The 22,413-nt window shown below is 35.2% G+C and overlaps 1 protein-coding gene across 1 annotated transcript; it reads right to left on the bottom strand.

The window, feature by feature from the left end:
* Positions 1-1,078: 1,078 nt before the first annotated feature.
* On the bottom strand, positions 1,079-21,356 carry LOC117333285 (putative methyltransferase DDB_G0268948). Its single transcript, XM_033892515.1, has 5 exons — positions 21,237-21,356; positions 19,254-19,863; positions 18,692-18,789; positions 11,532-11,663; positions 1,079-4,548 (listed from the first exon to the last, which is right to left on the bottom strand). Exons 2-5 carry the CDS (start codon positions 19,815-19,817, stop codon positions 4,437-4,439), a joined length of 906 nt encoding a protein of 301 aa, XP_033748406.1. The 5' UTR covers positions 19,818-19,863; positions 21,237-21,356; the 3' UTR covers positions 1,079-4,436.
* Between the last annotated feature and the right edge of the window lie 1,057 nt (positions 21,357-22,413).

Below are 22,413 nucleotides of genomic sequence, written 5' to 3'. Positions count from 1 at the left end.
GAGTACTCATCGCACACATCTAGCAGAACTCTTCAAACATCCCGAAATAAATTAATCGAGCAACAACGCATGCCAATTAAACAAGTAAATCTTTTGAGGCATAAACAGACTAAACAAATATCTGCATATCATTATCACCACTTCCGGCTCATTTGTATGTACAGTACATAGGGAAATTACAAAGTCAGTCTGCCTGCCTACAGGTAAAACCAGTTCCTACGGCGGTATGATATATACGTACAGTGTAAACGTCACAAAATGGCCTGGGGCAATATCAACGCTTAAACTTCGCATAACCTATCTAGTGTGGTATCTGTTCTGGCCGTCAGGAAACCCCCATACTGAGCTTGTTCGTAAAATGAAATGTTTTTCCTGGGTTTTTCACTTAATCATTTGTCCCTGTTGCACATTGGATCCGTCGTTTACGGGGGTAATTATGTATCTATTTATTACTGTTCATTTCCTATTCCCATCAATGTATCCGTGTGATTCTACAGAAATAAGGACGGAAACATAAACATGTGTTACACATGCCCCGACCTTACCATCACTCATTTCCTTTTATAAAACAAAAAAGGTTTGGAAGTGTCATCTCATGTTTTACATAATTGATCATATCGGTGTAATTGGGATACACCTATCGTTGTGTAGGGTTATATAACAGGAACTTATTAATTGATAAAGAAATGTGATTACTACTCAGTAGGTCATCTACCGTTACAATTTATAGAGGTTTTTGCTGAGGCGACGAAGTTTAGGATCTTGCGTGTTCTCTTTTTTTAACAACTTTCTTCTCCCCGATGGAGCTCTGGGTTCTGTTCCCAAGCCGAGGCATACCAAATCATGTTTAAATGGTAGCTGCTACTTCTGTTTAGTGCTCAGCATTTTCGGAGTGGACGACTGGTTTCCCCGACGTGAGCACATGACTGGTTGGAGTGTGTATATAAGTAATTATACTAACAGCTATACTTCAATCTCACTTCATCAAATTTCTGTGCATTGTCCTCATTTACTTGATATAACAACATGTTTGTCTCAATCCACTCAGCAACTGAATAAAAACACAGAAGAAAATACCATTGTTTTCGTTAGCTCGCCGAAGGACGTGTTTACGGTCGGCATTTAATTACCATACATGAACAACAATTTATGTATATATACAAATACAAGCAGGTGCACAGGTGCACAAAGATATAATGAATATAAACTGGCATTGAGTATTTTCAATTCGGACAAATCAGAGGGGAATAGATACATTCTTTTATGTAAAAAACGAGCATATAAAAAACTAGAATACAAATTGAAAAGAGAATACAAAACTCAGCGGGGCAATATGATGAACTTCATGAGAAGGAGTAATCCAAAAATGTTTTACAAAACGTTTCAGAAAAGGAATAAAACAAGTAAATCCAATTGTTCCTTAGACGAACAAGCGTTCTTCAGGCATTTCCATGAATTATCTTCCACTGAATTACCTGATAATAAAATGGTTACCGATTTTTTAGATACATATTTTGATGGTGATATTGCAGGTTCTGTGTATCAAGAATTAGACTGTGACTTTACTGAAGGAGAAGTTTTAAATTCTATTAATAATCTGCATAGTTCCAAAGCTTGTGGTAGGGACTTACTCATTAATGAATATTTCCTTAAAGGTAAGGATGTACTTATACCATGTTTAGTCGAATTGTTTAATAATATTTTTAAGTCAGGAAAGTATCCAAAATCTTGGTCTGTTGGCAATATAGTTCCGGTCTTTAAAAAAGGCGACAGGAATGATACAAATAACTATCGAGGCATCACATTAATTAGTTGCTTAGATAAACTTTTTACATCAATTTTAAATAAACGCCTTATAGATTTTGATATGATATATTCAATGATTAGTGACGCTCAGTTTGGCTTTAAGAGAAATATGTCAACAGTTGATGCTATATTTGCTCTTCAGACAGTAATCAACAAGACGCTTAGAAACAAAAAGAATTTATATTGTTGTTTTATAGATTATAAAAAAGCATTTGATTTTGTAAACAGGCAAAATTTATGGTTTAAACTCATCAAAGGCGTGACAGGGAAAATGTTGAATATTATACGGTCATTGTACAATGATGTGAAATGTTGTGTGAAATATAATAACATCATGACAGAATTTTTCAGTTGTAAAAATGGATTATTTCAAGGGGAAAGTTTGTCTCCGATTATGTTTTCCTTATACGTAAATGACTGTGAAATGAATTTTTTAACTAATGAATGCCCTTCTATCGAATTACAAACATTAAACCTATTTTTATTAATGTATGCTGATGATATGGTATTGTTAGCTGAAACACCCGAGGGCTTGCAACAAATGTTAGATGCATTGCTAAATTACACCAATGAATGGGGTTTAACAGTGAATACAGATAAAACTAAAATATAAGGTGTTAGTTTTTAGAAACGGGGGGAAATTAAGGTCAAGTGACAAATGGTTTTATAATGGTCACGAATTAGATAACGTTGATAACTTTAATTACTTGGGTGTTTTGTTAAATTACAACGGAAAATTCAGAAAAACTCAAGAAAAGTTAGCCGAACAAGGTAAAAAAGCACTTTTCGCTGTAGCCAATGTATGTAGGAAAAATTATTTCAATGTTGAAACACAGCTTCACGTCTTCGATATATATGTTGCCAGTATTTTAAACTATGGTTGCGAAGTATGGGGAATGCACAAAGCACCCGATATAGAAAAATTACACTTGAAATTCTGTAAGAATTTATTAGGAGTCAAGAAGTGCACACCAGATTGTATGATATATAATGAATTAGGAAGAATACCAATAAGTAATATTCGCAAGTTAAGAATTATCAAATATTGGTTTAAATTAAAACAATCAGACAATTGTATATTACAAGCCTGTTATCAAGAAACGTTATATAATGAGAATGGGATATGTGAATACGTCAGAAATGAACTATTCCGAATGGGATTAGGATATATGTGGTATCAAGACAGTATGAGTGATAGAGATTTCGATATTGTTAAATTTAATATACATGATATTTTTCAACAAGAGTGCAGAGAAAAGATTGAATCTTCTTCCAAGTGTGCTTTGTATATGCATTTGAGTGATAATTTTTGTCTACAAAAGTACTTAGCAATGCCTATAGATTCAAAACATTTAAAAGAAATAATTAAAATAAGGATGCCATCACATAAGTTAAAAGTAGAGGTTGGACGTTATAACAATATATCACGTAACCTTAGGAAATGTAATGTTTGTAATAACGGAGATATAGAAGATGAATTTCATTTTATAATCAAATGTCAATGCTTTAAAGAGTTGAGAAGTAAGTTCATAAAAAAATATTATTTTACTAGACCAAGCATGTATAAATTTATTAAACTACTGTGCACTGATAACATAAAAGATATGGCCAATTTGGCGAAATTCATTTCCTTAAGTAATAAGAAACGAGACCGCCTGTTACAATGTTAGGCTGAATATTAAATAGTGTTGAATGTATTTTCGAAATTACTTAGTATTGAGCAATTTGCTAATATATATGTTATTGATATATAAATGTCTAGAATATATAACTACAACATGTTTGTAATCCCCTATGCACTTTTGTAATTTCCATGGCAGAATTTGTAATTTGTGAAAACAATGTACTTAATTATTGAAGTGTGAGAGATATTCCTCTACACTATTCTAGATGTAACCGACCGGTGTTAATATGTGTGGTTCAGTGTGAGTGTGTGGGTATAGGTGTGTATGTGCTGTAGTGTACATGTGTGGATTGGTGTGTGAGAGTTTGTCTGTGGATCAGTGTGAGTGGGTGGGTGTGGATCAGTGTGGGTGTGTGAGTGTTTGTGAGGACTGTGAGAACTTGTTGTACATGTAATTATATACTGATAAACCATGTGGTTTAAAGTAATAAAGAACTTGAACTTGAACATTGGACAAAGGACTTGATAAACAATGCTAGCACACTGCACAATATGATGCAAGATTGAACTTTGCTAAAATTCAATGAAGTTTACCGATCACAAAAATCAGCTTGCACACCAAGGACAAAATGGGTTTTCGATTCGGAAAGCCGTGTCCTATGGCCGGGACTAACTTAAGCACTTCCAAACCCGAGTTCCCTCGGAATACAGACTGGACCACCGGAAAAATAACAACAAAATCTTGAAAAAATGAAAATACAGTAAGTGATGATACAGCACATAGTTGTATAAATCTGAAAACTTGTATTTCAAATACGAAATAAATATGGTAGATAATAGCACGTTAATCGCCAGCCTCTAGTACAAGTGACAATTATTCCCGTTTTTACTACGTCACGCGGGAATATTTGATACCTGAATTGAGAGTAAGCGAGAGGGAACAAACTCAACACGTGATCACTTTGTTTACAAATATTGTATCTGATGTGTTATTGATGTAGAACGTTTAACTGGTTTGTGAGTCCTTTGGTTTTCTTCCAAACAGCATGTAAATGGGCCACGTTATTCTGACTGACGTCACTTCCTGTAAATCCTCATCCTGATAGATTGCCTTTAATCTGCAAAAGGCAAAAGGAGGTAAGAAGACAATTATCGGATAGTCAGGCTCTGTATCATTGTCATATACCAGTGCATAAACTTCTTGTATCACGAATTATATAGTTACTCTACCCGTAACTGTCAATATTGTAACGAATGGTCTGTAACGATTGATAGAGAAGAGAAATGTATAGTTATGTGTGTTTAAAACTAGCGCAAACACACCCTGTTCATTTCAGAACTTCCGTTATATCGCAGACATTAGAACCACCGGATAATTAAAACTACCAGCAAGTGATTACCTCTACCAGTGTGACATAATAATGTTATATCTCACATTTCCCGCATCAGGTTATGTACATGCATATTGAATTCGCGTTCCATTTCCCGACCTTCTTATCTATAAAATGGGTATGAATCAAGTGCCGGTAATAAGCATATAAAAAAAAAAAAAAAAAAAAAAATGAAAATAAGGAAAAAATAAAATGTATAAAATAAAAAAAAACATTATCTAGAAGGAAAAAAAACATCGAATATTTTCGGTTGATTGCATAATATCGCGAAAACAATTATTTTGTCCTGACTTCAAACGTAATCTTGATATACAAAATGTATGTAGATTTAAGACGAACGTCTGAACGTCATCAAAATAAAACGTGTACAGCAATGTACATATACCAAACCATAGAGCTAAAACATATCAAAACATAGAGCTAAATCATACCTAAACAGAGTCAAAATAAACATGTTACACATACGAAAACATAGAGCTAAAACAAACATATTACACATACCGAAACATAGAGCTAAAACATACGAAGACAGAGCTAAAAGAAACATTTAGCACATACTAAAACATCGAGCTAAAACATACCAAGTATAGAGCTAAAACATACCAAAACATAGAGCTAAAACATACCATATATAGAGCTAAAACATACCATATATAGAGCTAAAACATACCAAAACATAGAGCTAAAACATACCAAAACATAGAGCTAAAACATACCAAAACATAGAGCTAAAACATAGAGCTAAAACATAGAGCTAAAACATACATGTTACACGTACCAAAACACAGAGCTAAAATATACCAAAACATAGAACTAAAACATACCAAAACATAGAACTAAACCATACCAAAACATAGAGCTAAAACATACCAAAACAAAGAGCTAAAACATACCAAAACATAGAGCTAAAACATACCATATATAGAGCTAAAACATACCAAAACATAGAGCTAAAATAAACCAAAACATAGAGCTAAAATATACCAAAACATAGAGCTAAAACATACCAAAACATAGAGCTAAAACATACCATATATAGAGCTAAAACATACCAAAACATAGAGCTAAAACATACCAAAACATAGAGCTAAACATACCAAAACATAGAGCTAAAACATACCATATATAGAGCTAAACATACCAAAACATAGAGCTAAAACATACCAAAACATAGAGCTAAAACATACCAAAACATAGAGCTAAAACATACCAAAACATAGAGCTAAAACATACCAAAACATAGAGCTAAAACATACCAAAACATAGAACTAAAACATACCAAAACATAGAACTCAAACATACCAAAACATAGAGCTAAAACATACCAAAACATAGAGCTAAAACATACCAAAACATAGAGCTAAAACATACCATATATAGAGCTAAACCATACCAAAACATAGAGCTAAAACATACCATATATAGAGCTAAACCATACCAAAACATAGAGCTAAACCATACCAAAACATAGAGCTAAAACATACCAAAACATAGAGCTAAAACATACCAAAACATAGAGCTAAAACATACCAAAACATAGAGCTAAAACAAACATGCTACCATACCAAAACATAGAGCTAAAACATACCAAAACATAGAGCTAAAATATACCAAAACATAGAGCTAAACCATACCAAAACATAGAGCTAAAACATACCAAAACAAAGAGCTAAAACATACCAAATCATAGAGCTAAAACATACCAAAACATAAAGCTAAAACATACCATATATAGAGCTAAAACATACCAAAACATAGAGCTAAAACATATCAAAACATAGAGCTAAAACATACCAAAACATAGAACTAAAACATACCAAAACAAAGAGCTAAAACATACCAAAACATAGAGCTAAAACATACCAAAACATAGAGCTAAAACATACCAAAACATAGAGCTAAAATATACCAAAACATAGAGCTAAAATATACCAAAACATAGAGCTAAAACATACCAAAACATAGAACTAAAACATACCAAAACATAGAGCTAATACATACCAAAACATAGAGCTAAAACATACCAAAACAAAGAGCTAAAACATACCAAGTATAGAGCTAAAACATACCAAAACATAGAGCTAAAACATACCAAAATATAGAGCTAAAACATACCATATATAGAGCTAAAACATACCAAGTATAGAGCTAAACATACCAAAACATAGAGCAAAACCATACCAAAATATAGAGCTAAAACATACCATATATAGAGCTAAAACATACCAAGTATAGAGCTAAACATACCAAAACATAGAGCTAAAACATACCAAAATTTAGAGCTAAAACATACCATATATAGAGCTAAAACATACCAAGTATAGAGCTAAAACATACCAAAACATAGAGCTAAAACATACCAAAACATAGAGCTAAAACATACCAAAGCATAGAGCTAAAACAACATGTTACACGTACCAAAACACAGAGCTAAAACATACCAAAACACAGAGCTAAAACAAACATGCTACCATACCAAAACATAGAGCTAAAACATACCAAAACATAGAGCTAAAACATACCAAAACATAGAGCTAAAACATACCATATATAGAGCTAAAACATACCAAAACATAGAGCTAAAACATACCAAAACATAGAGCTAAAACATACCAAAACATAGAGCTAAAATATACCAAAACATAGAGCTAAAACATACCAAAACATAGAGCTAAAACATACCAAAACATAGAGCTAAAACATACCAAAACATAGACCTAAAACATACCAAAACAAAGAGCTAAAACATACCAAAACATAGAGCTAAAACATACCAAAACATAGAGCTAAAACATACCAAAACATAGAGCTAAAACAAACATGCTACCATACCATAACATAGAGCTAAAACATACCAAAACATAGAGCTAAAACATACCAAAACATAGAGCTAAAACATACCAAAACATAGAACTAAAACATACCATATATAGAGCTAAACATACCATATATAGAGCTAAAATATACCAAAACATAGAGCTCAAACATACCAAAACATAGAGCTAAAACATACCAAAACATAGAGCTAAAACATACCAAAACATAGAACTAAAACAAACATGTTACACGTACCAAAACACAGAGCTAAAATATACCAAAACATAGAGCTAAAACATACCAAAACATAGAGCTAAAACATACCAAAACATAGAGCTAAAATATACCAAAACATAGAGCTAAAACATACCAAAACATAGAGCTAAAACATACCAAAACATAGAGCTAAAACATACCAAAACATAGAGCTAAAACATACCAAAACATAGAGCTAAAACATACCAAAACATAGAGCTAAAACATACCATATATAGAGCTAAAACATACCAAAACATAGAGCTAAAACATACCAAAACATAGAGCTAAAATATACCAAAACATAGAGCTAAAACATACCAAAACATAGAGCTAAAACATACCATATATAGAGCTAAAACATACCAAAACATAGAGCTAAAACATACCAAAACATAGAGCTAAAACATACCAAAACATAGAGCTAAAACATACCAAAACATAGAGCTAAAACATACCAAAACATAGAGCTAAAACATACCAAAACATAGAGCTAAAACATACCATATATAGAGCTAAAACATACCAAAACATAGAGCTAAAACATACTAAAACATAGAGCTAAAACATACCATATATAGAGCTAAAACATACCATATATAGAGCTAAAACATACCATATATAGAGCTAAAACATACCAAAACATAGAACTAAAACATACATGTTACACGTACCAAAACACAGAGCTAAACAAACATGTTATGGTCTTGCATTCTCTTTTGAAACAAGAGATCCCAGGGGGATGTGGCCGCCCACCACTGGAAAACATTTACTTGATATGTGACTGATCTTTTCTCTAATTTTAACCTCATTTCCTGTTGCCTTTTAATTGTTTGATCACAAGGGGACCTACAAAATGAACCGTTAGAAAATCAAAATGACCACATGTCGCTCATTTATCTGATAAGTCTCAATAACTGAAAAGATCAATTGAACACTTCATGAGATATAGCAGTAATAGATTTAAACCAGTCTCAAAATCGAATATGGTCAAGGGGCCATTGGTATTCTACAACTGAAATGTGGAAAAGATCAATGTGTATATTCTAATTCAAAAATGTTGCATCGGATTACAGTGAGCCTTAATTGGTTGAGGGCGTGTTTATTAATCCCAAGGTTGATGTTTCGATGCGAGTCATAAACTAGAATCTTGATTATCATTCAATATATAACTACTTAATTATTGATATATTCATGTCGTAAAAAGATCAACTTGATAGCATTGCATATATTTCAAAATGTATATATTTGAATTTTAAAAGTCACGAGCTTGTACAGTTATTTGCATAAGATGTGTTTATAGTATCGTAACAACAGTGAGCTGAACGCCGGTAACATGGTATCTCAAAGTCCCCGGTTTGTTACACAACCCGTCTAGACAGCTTACGTACCCCTTTGGGTTTGGAATTCCTGGTGTTCCAGTCCCTATGATCACTGCAGTATTCTTCCTTTCATATTACGGTATACTAAATAAGTTTAACTAATATTACGGTATACTAAATAAGTTTAACTAATATTACGGTATACTAAATAAGTTTAACTAATATTACGGTATACTAAATAAGTTTAAATCATATTACGGTATACTAAATAAGTTTAAATCATATTACGGTATACTAAATAAGTTTAAATCGTATTACGGTATACTAAATAAGTTTAACTAATATTTAAATGTAATTATATAGAGGTTTCCCGACATCTAACGGTTGCTTGTCATGTTTATCTTACTAGAGTTAGTTAATTTTCAAATTTGGAAAAAGACACAAGCTTTGAATTTGAAAATTGACAAACGAGAGTTTGATAAACATGATAAAAAAACCGTCACTCGTTGGTCATTTCTTTGCCTACAAATGTAAGCTTGTCGAGTTCAAATTCTCCCAACGTAGCAACTAAATTCTTTGAAAGGAACCATTAAGCAACAGTGCTTGATGAATGAAAATGTATCATCTTTTTTATGTGCACAACTAATATCATTTGTACCATATTTGTAAATCATATATTTTTACAAAATGAAATCTTAGTTTGACAATCAATGTGTGTTTGTGTGTTTTTTAATAAAACACTGGTTAAAATGATTCCGCTTAAATATTCAAAGACGACACCGTCACAGCTGATTATTAGACTGATTATATCGCCAGATTAATTGTTTATGGTGATGATAAATGTTCATCCTGAGATGTATTCGTTCCAGACACCATGTATTTCAACAAATATTTCGGAAACCGAGCTGGAGTGTTTAGCAATGTGTTAATTTCACGTTTGTCAGTTTACGGACACGAGACATTTTGTGTTTGGTATACAAGTTCTTAACGTTAGACGCCGCTACTGTTTCATTCAAATGTCTTTGATTAGGGGCAGCAATTTAACTATTTTTGCGTACATTTGCTATTTGATTTGATGATTCATTCATGGCTATCGGGGCCAATGCATATCGAGATTTACGGGAGAGATGGAGTGTCAGTTTTGGTTCGCCATGGTCAGTGCAATATCTCGCTTCCGTGCGTAGTCTATTTTACCATCATTAAATTCTATTTCATACAACTCAAATCACTTTAATCGACTTTTCCATGAGGACACTCCTTTCACCCAGTAATGCCACTGTTGCTTTCTAAATATCCGATAAAGTGTCACTCATCCTCTCCTTACTTTGTTATCAATGTGTCTACTGATATGGCTTTCTAGTATCGTACATCCATTTATGTTTTATAAGATTGATATCGATGTTTTTTCGAGGTAGAAATGTGTGTTTACTCTCGTGTACATATGCCTTGTTAGAATCAGTTTATTGCTCGAATGCCATTCTGCTTTGAGTGCACTCGCGGAATGGGTAGTGAATATTTCCGCCTCTCTGTGCTTTAAGACCCATGGTGACAAAGTCGTTTCTTAATTCTGTTTGCGATTAAACGATGGTTGGTATTTGTACATCTCTAAAATTTAGGCTAGACATCCAGAGATAGGAATAAATAAAACCCTAGCTACACCTCGTGGGTCTTTTGTTATTTGTTCTGTGGTTATACACACGTTAATAAATTGTTGTACTTTGTTCGAGGAGTCCAATGTCATTCTTGCTAGTTTTTTAACAACTAAATTTGTGTGCAAACGAAATCAGCAATCGAAAGCGGCAGTCGAACGATTGGCAACATCTTGGTGACAGGTTGACGCACGTGCCACCCTGGGGTGCACGTGCTGCGCGTAATATACACACGTCAAACATTTAAACAATCGGATACACTTCCAGTTTCTCAAAAATTGAATCCGCAACACATTCTGCAAACCATTCTAGAAATCGGTTACCAGTAGACTATCCATTACGCAACCCTCTCAAGTATTAACCACACAATCCCAAACAATTCTCAGTATTAGATTCTGCGTTCCATTCCACAGCCCTTCTCAACATCGAATTAACTATACATTCCCAAACATGCTAAAGTATCAGATTTGGTATCCTAAGTATTGCATTTACGACCCCTTTCAAGTATCGGATATTTATTTACAAACCTCAAGCACGCTATATGTGAAACCCTTCTAAACATAGGAATCAGCATCCTATGTTCGTGTTAGACCAGATCATTCAAGTTTTGGATTCCTTACAAATTTCCACACCATTCGTGGTATTGATGTGTTTATGTCTGACTTACTTGTTTCTGATATCCTCTAACACAGATGACTTGGGATGGCTTTTTACGAACGTTTGCCATGCGGACCATGATGACAAATAGCCGATGAACGAGTCGACTTCCCAGGTTCGGTTGATACTCAGCGTGTCCAGTCTACAATGGAAGGAACATGTATTATTGTAACTAATCTTGATCGTACTGTAGCCGGTACAGCAAACAATGTCGGATCGCTTTACATATGGCCACAGATTCTGGGACTCGCAGGTGAATTTTCAAATATGTTAGAAGATTTTCATTTTATTACAAGCAAGCCCTTAAATGAGACATATAGTTTATTTGAATGATATCTGAGTGGTGCGGAATACCGATATTTAAAATGAGGTATAAAAGCTGACAAAAATTCCTGATCGGAAATCGAAGCGACGTTTGCTATGAATAATACCGTAAAACAATCTCAAAATATTATTTAGATTAGTGATAAGGTAATGTATACATGTAGGTAGCTTAGTTAAATATTAAGTTTAAACTACATTTATCTGATTATAGGATATAAATAAGCAGCAACATGCGATTTCATAGAATGACATTAATTTGTATCTGTCTGCTGGGAACACTTCCGACTCAACGGTTGGGAACGGCAGCAATAGATAATACGACAGAACGGTAGGGACTGGCTTTTGTAAAAGTCTCTTGTACGATAAAGACATCACATATTGCCGATTAATAGATAAGGCAACTGTTGGAAATTTGAATCATGGCAGCTGATCATTACTATGACAATGACACAGTGTTATTGTTACTTATGTAACATTTCTAATTCTGACCTTCAAATTGTCATCGATCAGTCAGTACATAGACATGGAACCAACTGTTTAAAGTATCGGGATAGATTGGGCTACAAACACACAATGTCGGACGAATTCAAGTTGACTTCAACCATATTCACATTAGGTATCAATTTGCTGCCACCTTGAACAATTGTGCCATGTCCGAGGTGTGGACGTCCTGATTATATTGTGTAATACCGTGACTGTTTGACGACGTGTCCCGTGTCTGTGCTTAGTTAATTATCCAAGGACACATTAACAAAGGAAGCTAGATTCCACTTCACTATATGGCATGTAAGAAAACAGGCAAGGGACATCTATTGATAGCAAGTGAACAAAATTCATCTAAATCTAATGTGAAAGAACGTTGAACCTGTCACAACTATACATGGCCATCCCAATACACTTTTAGATACTGAATTTCCCCTGCAGTTTACCAGTTAATTGGACTCTGTTAAGCGTGGCCACACGAGACATCATAATTACGTGTAACGTGTCTTACTTTTAAACATTTGGTTCCATGACTATATACAGGAAACGTCGATGACAATCACAAAGTCTGAATAAGAAACTTTACATTAGTCACTAAATGTATAGGACTATGCCATTATCAAAGCAATGATCAGCTGATATGGTTTAGATTTCCGACAGTTGCCTTGATCTATCAATCAGAATTATGTGATGTAGCCTGCAAATTAGAACAATGATAATTGATATTAATGTCCAATCCGTACAGGCGACCATCTCAAAATGCAGCCTCTATCGGTAAATGTAGTTTGCTTTGCTGCCGTTCCCAACCCATTAGTCGGATATCGTAGAAGACGGATTCAAATCAAGGCCGTGTTATGAAATAGCATGTTTCTGTTTATTTATAACATATATTAAGTCAAATGTGTTTTTTTACTTAATGTCTAGTAGCTGCCAGCAAAGCTACCTTTATGTTAAGTTATAACTAATCAAAATAACAGTTCGAGCGTGTATTACGGTATTATTCACAGCCAACATCGCTTCTATTTTTATCGGGATTCTGCGTCAGCTTTAATACCTCATTTTGGTAAAAAAATATATTACAAATTTATGGTCAAAAATCGGCATTTTGCACCACTCTGATATTTTACAAATCAATCCTGTGTCACCATTTAAAGATAACTAATAATTCCTAATTCAACATATTTGAAAATTCACCTACAACCATCGTTACAGCCATTGATACAGCAATTATTACAACAATTGTTACAGTCGTTGTAATAACCATCGTTACAGTCGTTGTTATAACCATTGTTACAGTCATTGATATAACCATTGTTACAGCCATTATTATAACCATTGTTACAGCCATTGTTACAGTCGTTGTTATAACCATTGTTACAGCCATTGATATAACCATTGTTACAGCCATTATTATAACCATTGTTACAGCCATTGTTACAGTCGTTGTTATAACTATTGTTACAGCCATTGATATAACCATTGTTACAGCCATAATTATAACCATTGTTACAGCCATTGTTACAGTCGTTGTTATAACCATGGTTACAGCCACTGTTACAGTCGTTGTTATAACCATTGTTACAGTCGTTGTTACAGTCCATGGTTACAGCCATTGTTACAGCCATTATTATAACCATTGTTACAGCCATTGTTACAGCCATTATTATAACCATTGTTACAGCCATCGTTACAGTCATTCTTATAACCATTGTTACAGCCATTGTTATAACCATTGTTACAGCCATCGTTACAGTCATTCTTATAACAATTGTTACAGCCATTGTTACAGCCATTATTATAACCATTGTTACAGCCATCGTTACAGTCATTCTTATAACCATTGTTACAGCCATTGTTATAACCATTGTTACAGCCATTGTTATAACCATTGTTATAACCATTGTTACATCCATTGTTATAACCATTGTTACAGCCATTGTTACAGTCGTTGTTACAGCCATTGTTACAGTCATTCTTATAACCATTGTTACAGCCATTGATATAACCATTGTTACAGTCCATTGTTACAGTCGTTGTTATAACCATTGTTACAGCCATTGTTATAACCATTGTTACAGCCATTATTACAGTCGTTGTTATAACCATTGTTACAGCCATTGTTATAACCATTGTTACAGTCGTTATTTTAAACATCGTTACAATCATTATTGCAGCCATTGATAAAGCAATTATTACAACAATTGTTACAGTCATTGTAATAACCATCGTTACTGTCGTTATTTTAAACATCGTTACAATCATTATTGCAGCCATTGATAAAGCAATTATTACAACAATTGTTACAGTCATTGTAATAACCATCGTTACTGTCGTTATTTTAAACATCGTTACAATCATTATTGCAGCCATTGATAAAGCAATTATTACAACAATTGTTACAGTCACTGTAATAACCATCGTTACTGTCGTTATTTTAAACATCGTTACAGCCATTGTTATAACCATTGTTATAACCATTGTTACATCCATTGTTATAACCATCGTTACAGCCATTGTTACAGTCGTTGTAATAACCATTGTTACAGTCGTTGTAATAACCATCGTTACAGTCGTTGTAATAACCATCGTTACAGTCGTTGTAATAACCATCGTTACAGTCGTTGTAATAACCATCGTTACAGTAACTGTTACAGCCATTGTTACAACCATACAACTATTACTAAGAAGATCCAACAATGATTTCTTTTAAACCAATGGTAAGCGTCATTTTCTAGCGCAGCTATTTTTGTTGACATTGCAGAATTCCACACCAGAGGATATGTCGCCTACGTCCATTCAATTTAAAAGGCGTCATTTTCATGGCTTTTATATCAAAAGCAACATGCTTTCTACAGCAAGCGTATAGCGAAAAAATAAGTCCGGTAAAAAGGTAATTACGAGAATTTCCTTTGTGCGAAGGGCCTAAACACCAACAAAGCAATGGGATATTAACAACGGGTTGGAACTTGTACTGTAATTCATTATGACACAACCACCTACTAAGTCACGAAAAAATGTGGCAAACGGTAAGTAAAGTCCAGAAACCTTGACGCCGACGCGTGACGACGGACAAAGTGATCCCTTAGTGTCTGCCGTGCTTCACAGGCGACATAATAAAATCAGCTCAATATATGACGAAAATCGACATTGCAGTGGAGAACGTACACGGAAATGTTAGATATAATGAATGAAGACATCGTACCTCTGTAAGACGTCACATATTTACTGTCGGGGGAACTTATCACCCAGAACGACCATACGACGGACCAAAACATTTGACGGTAAGCATTCTTATTTTAATGTATCACCAAATGTTGGTGTGAAAAACCAGCAACCAACACTTACAACTCCCGAACGTAAAATGTTCTTGGTTTATAGGGAAACAGGGAATCCAAAAACACTTTGTGATTGATAGAGTATTGAGATAGGAGACACCAGGCGGCATTAATACAATTGTCAATTTCAATTCAAGGCAATGTTATCAACTTTAAGTTGTTAGAGGGAAACTTATGACAGGCGCAGTGTAACCTCTTAACTTCCCAAGGCGGATTTACAATGATGACAATGTCAAATTTTCAAAGTCAGGATTTTGATCATGTCAAGCAGCTAATTTACGTTTAAATGTTTAATGTTGTCATGTTATTACCTCTTTTTCATAAATCCAGTAAAATTCAAAATTGGGATATAAAGTAAAAACAAACGAAAAGCTATTTGCTTTACACTTGAAATGTGTTCCGCTTGGTACAGACATTTCATGTTTTATAAGCAATGCCGCCATATTTGAAATATGTTACGCGAAGCGGTGGAATGGTGTAGTAAAGTGTTTTGTGTCAAAGTGTTATTAATTTGGCGTGAATTAGTGAATGGGCTGTTTAAATGGGATATATAATACCTAAACTGAAAGTACACACCGTTGTCACCAAATGTAGACTTTTGAATACCAATATTATTGTCTCTTTCTTCCCGCTCTATATTCAGGGCGGAACTTGCGCAGTGTCAAACAGGGATCGGTTGTTAAAGGTCGGTTAGCGTCAAAACCAAATAAAAGCCAGAGACCTTTAACTAGCTGAAGTAGAGATATAATGTTTGTACCGTGTCCGGTTGTCATTTTAGTTATATTTTAGTTAACAAACAATGGACTGTACAGTTGTAACTTAAAGCATATACCTACAATGTAGCCTAACTATTATTTACCCCAACAAATATTACTACTGTGCCTCTACAATAATAGACACCATATACCAAAAACGTATCGTCATCGCTAATAACCACACGCTGTCATCGCTAATAACCACACACTGTCATCGGTTTTAACCACACAGTGTCATCGGTTATAACCACAGACTGTCATCGGTTATAACTACACACTGTCATCGGTTATAACCACACATTGTCATCGGTTATAACCACACACTGTCATCGGTTATAACCACACACTGTCATCGGTTATAACCACACACTGTCATCGGTTATAACCACACACTGCCATCGGTTATAACCACACACTGTCATCGGTTATAACCACACACTGTCATCGGTTATAACCACGCACTGTCATCGGCTATAACCACGCACTGTCATCGGTTATAACTACACACTGTCATCGGTTATAACCACACACTGTCATCGGTTATAACCACACACTGTCATCGGTTATAACAACACACTGTCATCGGTTATAACCACACACTGTCATCGGTTATAACGACATACTGTCATCGCTAATAACGACATACTGCCATCGGTTATAACCACACACTACCATCGGTTAATACCACACACTGGCATCGGTTATAACCACACACTGTCATCGGTTATAACCACACACTGGCATCGGTTATAACCACACACTGGCATCGGTTATAACCACAAACTGTCATCGGTTATAGCCACACACTGTCTTCGGTTATAACCACACTGTCATCGATTATAACCACACACTGTCATCGGTTATAACCACACACTGGCATCGTTATAACAACACACTGTCATCGGTTATAACCACACACTGGCATCGGTTATAACCACACACTGTCATCGGTTATAACCACACACTGCCATCGGTTATAACCACACACTCATCGGTTATAACCACACACTGCCATCGGTTATAACCACACAATGGCATCGGTTATAACCACGCACTGTCATCGGTTAAAACCACACACTGTCATCGGTTATAACCACACACTGTCATCGGTTATAACCACACACTGTCATCGGTTAAAACCACACACTGTCATCGGTTATAACCACACACTGTCATCGGTTATAACCACATACTGCCATCGGTTATAACCACACACTGGCATCGGTTATAACAACACACTGTCATCGGTTATAACCACACACTGCCATCGGTTATAACCACACAATGGCATCGGTTATAACCACACACGGTCATCGGTTATAACCACATACTGCCATCGGTTATAACCACACACTGGCATCGGTTATAACAACACACTGTCATCGGTTATAACCACACACTGCCATCGGTTATAACCACACAATGGCATCGGTTATAACCACACACGGTCATCGGTTATAACCACACACAGTCATCGGTTAAAACCACACACTGTCATCGGTTATAAACACACACTGTCATCGGTTATAACCACATACTGCCATCGGTTATAACCACACACGGTCATCGGTTATAACCACACACTGTCATCGGTTATAACCACACACTGTCATCGGTTATAACCACACACTGTCATCGGTTATAACCACACACTGCCATCGGTTATAACCACACACAGTCATCTGTTATAACCACACACTGACATTGGTTATAACCACACACTGTCATCGGTTATAACCACACAATGGCATCGGTTATAACCACACACTGTCATCGGTTATAACCACACACTGTCATCGGTTATAACCACACACTGTCATCGGTTATAACCACACACTGTCATCGGTTATAACCACACACCGTCATCGGTTATAACAACACACTGTCATCGGTTATAACCACACACTGTCTCGCACCAACAAACCAAACCGCGATATGATTTGAAGATTTTCTGTGAAAATAGACGAACATCGCCTTCTGGTTTCGTATCTTTCGTACCATTGTAATTATAAATCAGTCCTGTCGTGTCGAAACCATGGTAACGTAATGAGTATACAAATGGAAGAATACAGAATGGGAGACAACTCATACATAATCCATAGACTGTGGATATGACATCCAAGGAGGGAAGCATTATAATGCTGTACCAGCGAGCATCTACATACACATCTATCTCAAACTTCATTATAACTGTTAACTAATAAATAATGCGACAGGCAAAACTCTAAAGCTTTTGGGAAACTACTTCTTGTGTTGTTGCTGGAAACAATTACCTCGACCATCCTTTGAATGGCAGTTCGACTGTTGCTAGGCAATCATCAATATGGCGTCGCTCTTTATCCCAATATCCGTCCAAAGTATGCTGGTAAAACTGTCAATAGATATAGTTACTACATATATATAATATATATAACGACTGCGACCAGGTACAAGTAGCTAACATAAACCATTACCGAATTATCCGTTTGTCATTTGCTCAAAATACAAATATTCAAGTATCGTATGTCGATTTGAACATAAATCCTACGCAATCTAATCAAAATCAGCCTTTATATGGCTACGGTACTTCACCTTCAGTAACTGTAGCCATGTTACAGCAGATTTGAATAAGACTGAATTCATTGGCTGTAAACTTCTGTCTACGCCAATGGGAGAAGGCAGAGTTATTGGTCCTGAACACACGCGGGAGATAATATATAATCTGCAAAAATTGCATTAAGCCCTTAGGACAGATGCGTGTTCATGTACAGTCATCAGTGACAGTAACTTTTATCTACATATATATGAAGCATATAAAACAAGACTTGAAATGAAATTACATAAACTGTCCAATACCTGCCACACTATTTGTTGTGCCTCTTCTTTATCTAATGTACAGTTCCCGTATCCGTAAACCACAAGGGCACCTCCCGGGCGGAGAACTCGCCTCGCCTCCTCGTAAAACTGTGGTCTATCCATCCAATGCAGAGCCTGTGCGGTGGTCACAAGATCTACTGTATCATTTTCAAGGAAGCTGAGATCTTCTGCTGTACCAACTGAGTAATTAATACCAGGTCCGTGTTTCTCTGCTTCTGATATCTGTTTTTCGCTGATATCCCTTCCGTAAACAATTTTGAATATATTGGTAAGGGGAACAGTGCTTTGACCATTCCCGCAACCAACGTCCACAGCTTTGTCACAACCGCTAGCTTCCGGATGATTACAATATCTCTTGAGCTCGTTGTAAACCTCGTTTGGGTAGGTTGGCCGGTACTTTGCATACAGTTTGGCGTGATCTGCGCCCTCGAACAGACGGCTACTCATCTCGTTTGAAGACAAGGGTCGGTAGAGGGAACGAAAATTCCAAAAGAAAGCGTTTGCGATGGTTCTTGTTGTGACGATTCTCAGGGAAAATCTCATTTCTCGTCTCCAGCGGTTGTTTTCAAAACATCGTCGATCACGGCATCTGTGGAATCAGCAAAAGCAATCGCTCTACTTTAAACAAAATGATAAATATGCCGTACGTTAGTAGATTACACGGTACCGAAGCCAGGTTAAAAAGATCGAAGCAAAGGAGTTATGCAAACGTAACACGGCGTCAGACGTTAAGGTTGAGTAGGATATTGAAACATACTGTACTAAAATATAACACTTTGTGGTGGTTCAATCGAGAAGGCTAAAAGGACAAAAATAGCCCCAATCATCCAACAAAGTTATAAAAATAAGGTTTTAAGTGAAAAAGATGCATGGTTACGACAAGTAAAATGAAATAACATGGTTATAATGAAGAATTTACTGAGTAGGCAGTATTACAAACAAGATATAACTTCAAATGTATGATTTCTTCTGAGTTTGTAACGATGCTGTTTTCTATTTTTATTTAATTAATCCCAACATTTCTTCCAATTTTCTCTCTGTGGTGCTTAGTATTTGTTCCGTGGTGTGTAGATTTTTTGGTGATTTTTTTTTTATTTGAAATTAGATCTATTCACAAAATTTTAACGTTAGTCTTGTTTAGCCCCAGAAGACTAACGCTTAAATTGAAACAACTTATAATGACTCCATCATAAACACATTTTAAATGTCTTGTCTGTTTATATTTTACATTATGTTTCACTCAGACGAGCTGCTTACTACATTGTACATATCACCCTGGTAACAGGATATAATCATGAAAAGAGTATTCTCTTAATATGCCCTTTTCCGTTAGGGAAAGTTACGTGGACTCAGATCAGCGAGTGCGGAAAAGAGGGTGGTGGGACATGTGCATATTAAATTTCTTTCATTTTCAACAGCTGTCAAATATCTATATTTTATATAAACAACAAAGATGTAATCAACATATACACGTTATGTGGTTTTAAACACTACATATCTAATAACCATCCTTCTCGATCCTTGCAAACGGTATCACTGGTAAATTATAGGATTGCTATAATAGCTACAACGTGTGATTTTTACAGATAGACGCCCCAGTATACAATGAATTGTATTTCTAAAGTGTGATCCGAGTGTAAAGCCGGTACGATTTGGTTGTTTGCGATTGGGGTATATTGACTTATACGACACCGTCTAAGTACCGTTAACGTAAAGATTAATGTCATCAGACGACATTATCTTGTTACACTTGTCAGAACAAGGTCACATCGAAACGAAAGGGACACATGTTTAGTTCAAGTCTTCATGATACGACTATAGATATATAGATTCACAATGCCGTTCGTAAAAGTCCAATAGTGCTTGATCACTAAAAGTAGTGAACCGGATATGGACCAGAGCTTGCTTCTCTATATGTTACCGATTCACACTTAGATATACAAATGTAGTGAGAAAACCTACCTGTAAGATCCCTTGGTAAATCCGTCAACCGCCTCGCCAAGGTCAGGAAGGCTTTATCTCAATCATCACGTGTTTTATCATCCTTCACACGTTAGGTATTTTAAGCGGTGTCCACGGGAATTTTTTAGTCATAATAAAGGTCCGGTCCTTGATAGAAGGGAGATAACTTGTATTCTCTTATGACCGCGCAAGTCCCATAATATAAAAACATGTTGGTTATTTTAAGAGGGAAACGGCTAAGCATGGACTTTTTATATTGACATATATGAACTGAAATAAAATTTTGAAGACTTATTTCATGCAAAAACTCTAAATATTAAATACAAATCACACAACATTGACCGGGTTCATGGTGCTCCCTTTATCACAAAAGATATTTTTGTTTCTATTTTTTTTTCTTTCTTAAATTTGTCGTTTTATTTTCTCGATTACAGTTTATACGGATTTCATCGTGAGATTTTGTGTCCTTCTTAAATCATATAATTTTACTGTACTATTTTCCTTTGATTGTCAAAGATACACACTGAAATATATAACCGTAAAAACCCCAAGGTTTATCAAGAAATACACGAAGGAAAGTATCACGGTTTCCTTAAGAGAGACAGATTTCTATTTATATACTTTAGTAAAATGTTTTGGCTCAATGATGTACAACATATGTCAGATATATATTGCCTTCGTGGATGTTCAGAACAGTAACCTTTTTAATTCATTAATACAAGTCTCAAACTCTAAAACATTAAAGTTGTTAAACTGTGGTTGTTGTGACGTTGGTCATATGGCTGACATACATCTGTATTAGCTTAGTATTGTTACATGACCGTATATTTGTCAATTCTTACGTTTTTTCCCCCCTACAGCCTATTTTTTAAACTTTAAAGTAGGTGATACGAAATGATACTAAACTCAAAAGACATGTCTTGTCTGCATGTAGTTGTTCATATTGATATCCAAGGAGGCGTGGTGGTAGGGGAATATTTTAACGATTATATTGCTGTTTTTTTCGACCGTGGGCGACGTTGTAATACTTTTAAAGCAACATAGTGATTAAGTTGATAACATCCTGATTCAATATATGTAGCTTACTATCTTCTGTTAAATATAATGCTGACACGTCAACTATTGTACTCTCTATATAGATGTTGCTCTTGGGAAGATTAACGGAAAGACAGATTGA

The sequence above is a fragment of the Pecten maximus genome, chromosome 8, assembly GCF_902652985.1.
Source record: "Pecten maximus chromosome 8, xPecMax1.1, whole genome shotgun sequence".
In the NCBI taxonomy this organism is placed as follows: Eukaryota; Metazoa; Mollusca; class Bivalvia; order Pectinida; family Pectinidae; genus Pecten; species Pecten maximus.
The sequence above is the reverse complement of the archived record's forward strand: the minus strand, read 5'-3'. Positions and strand labels throughout refer to the sequence as shown.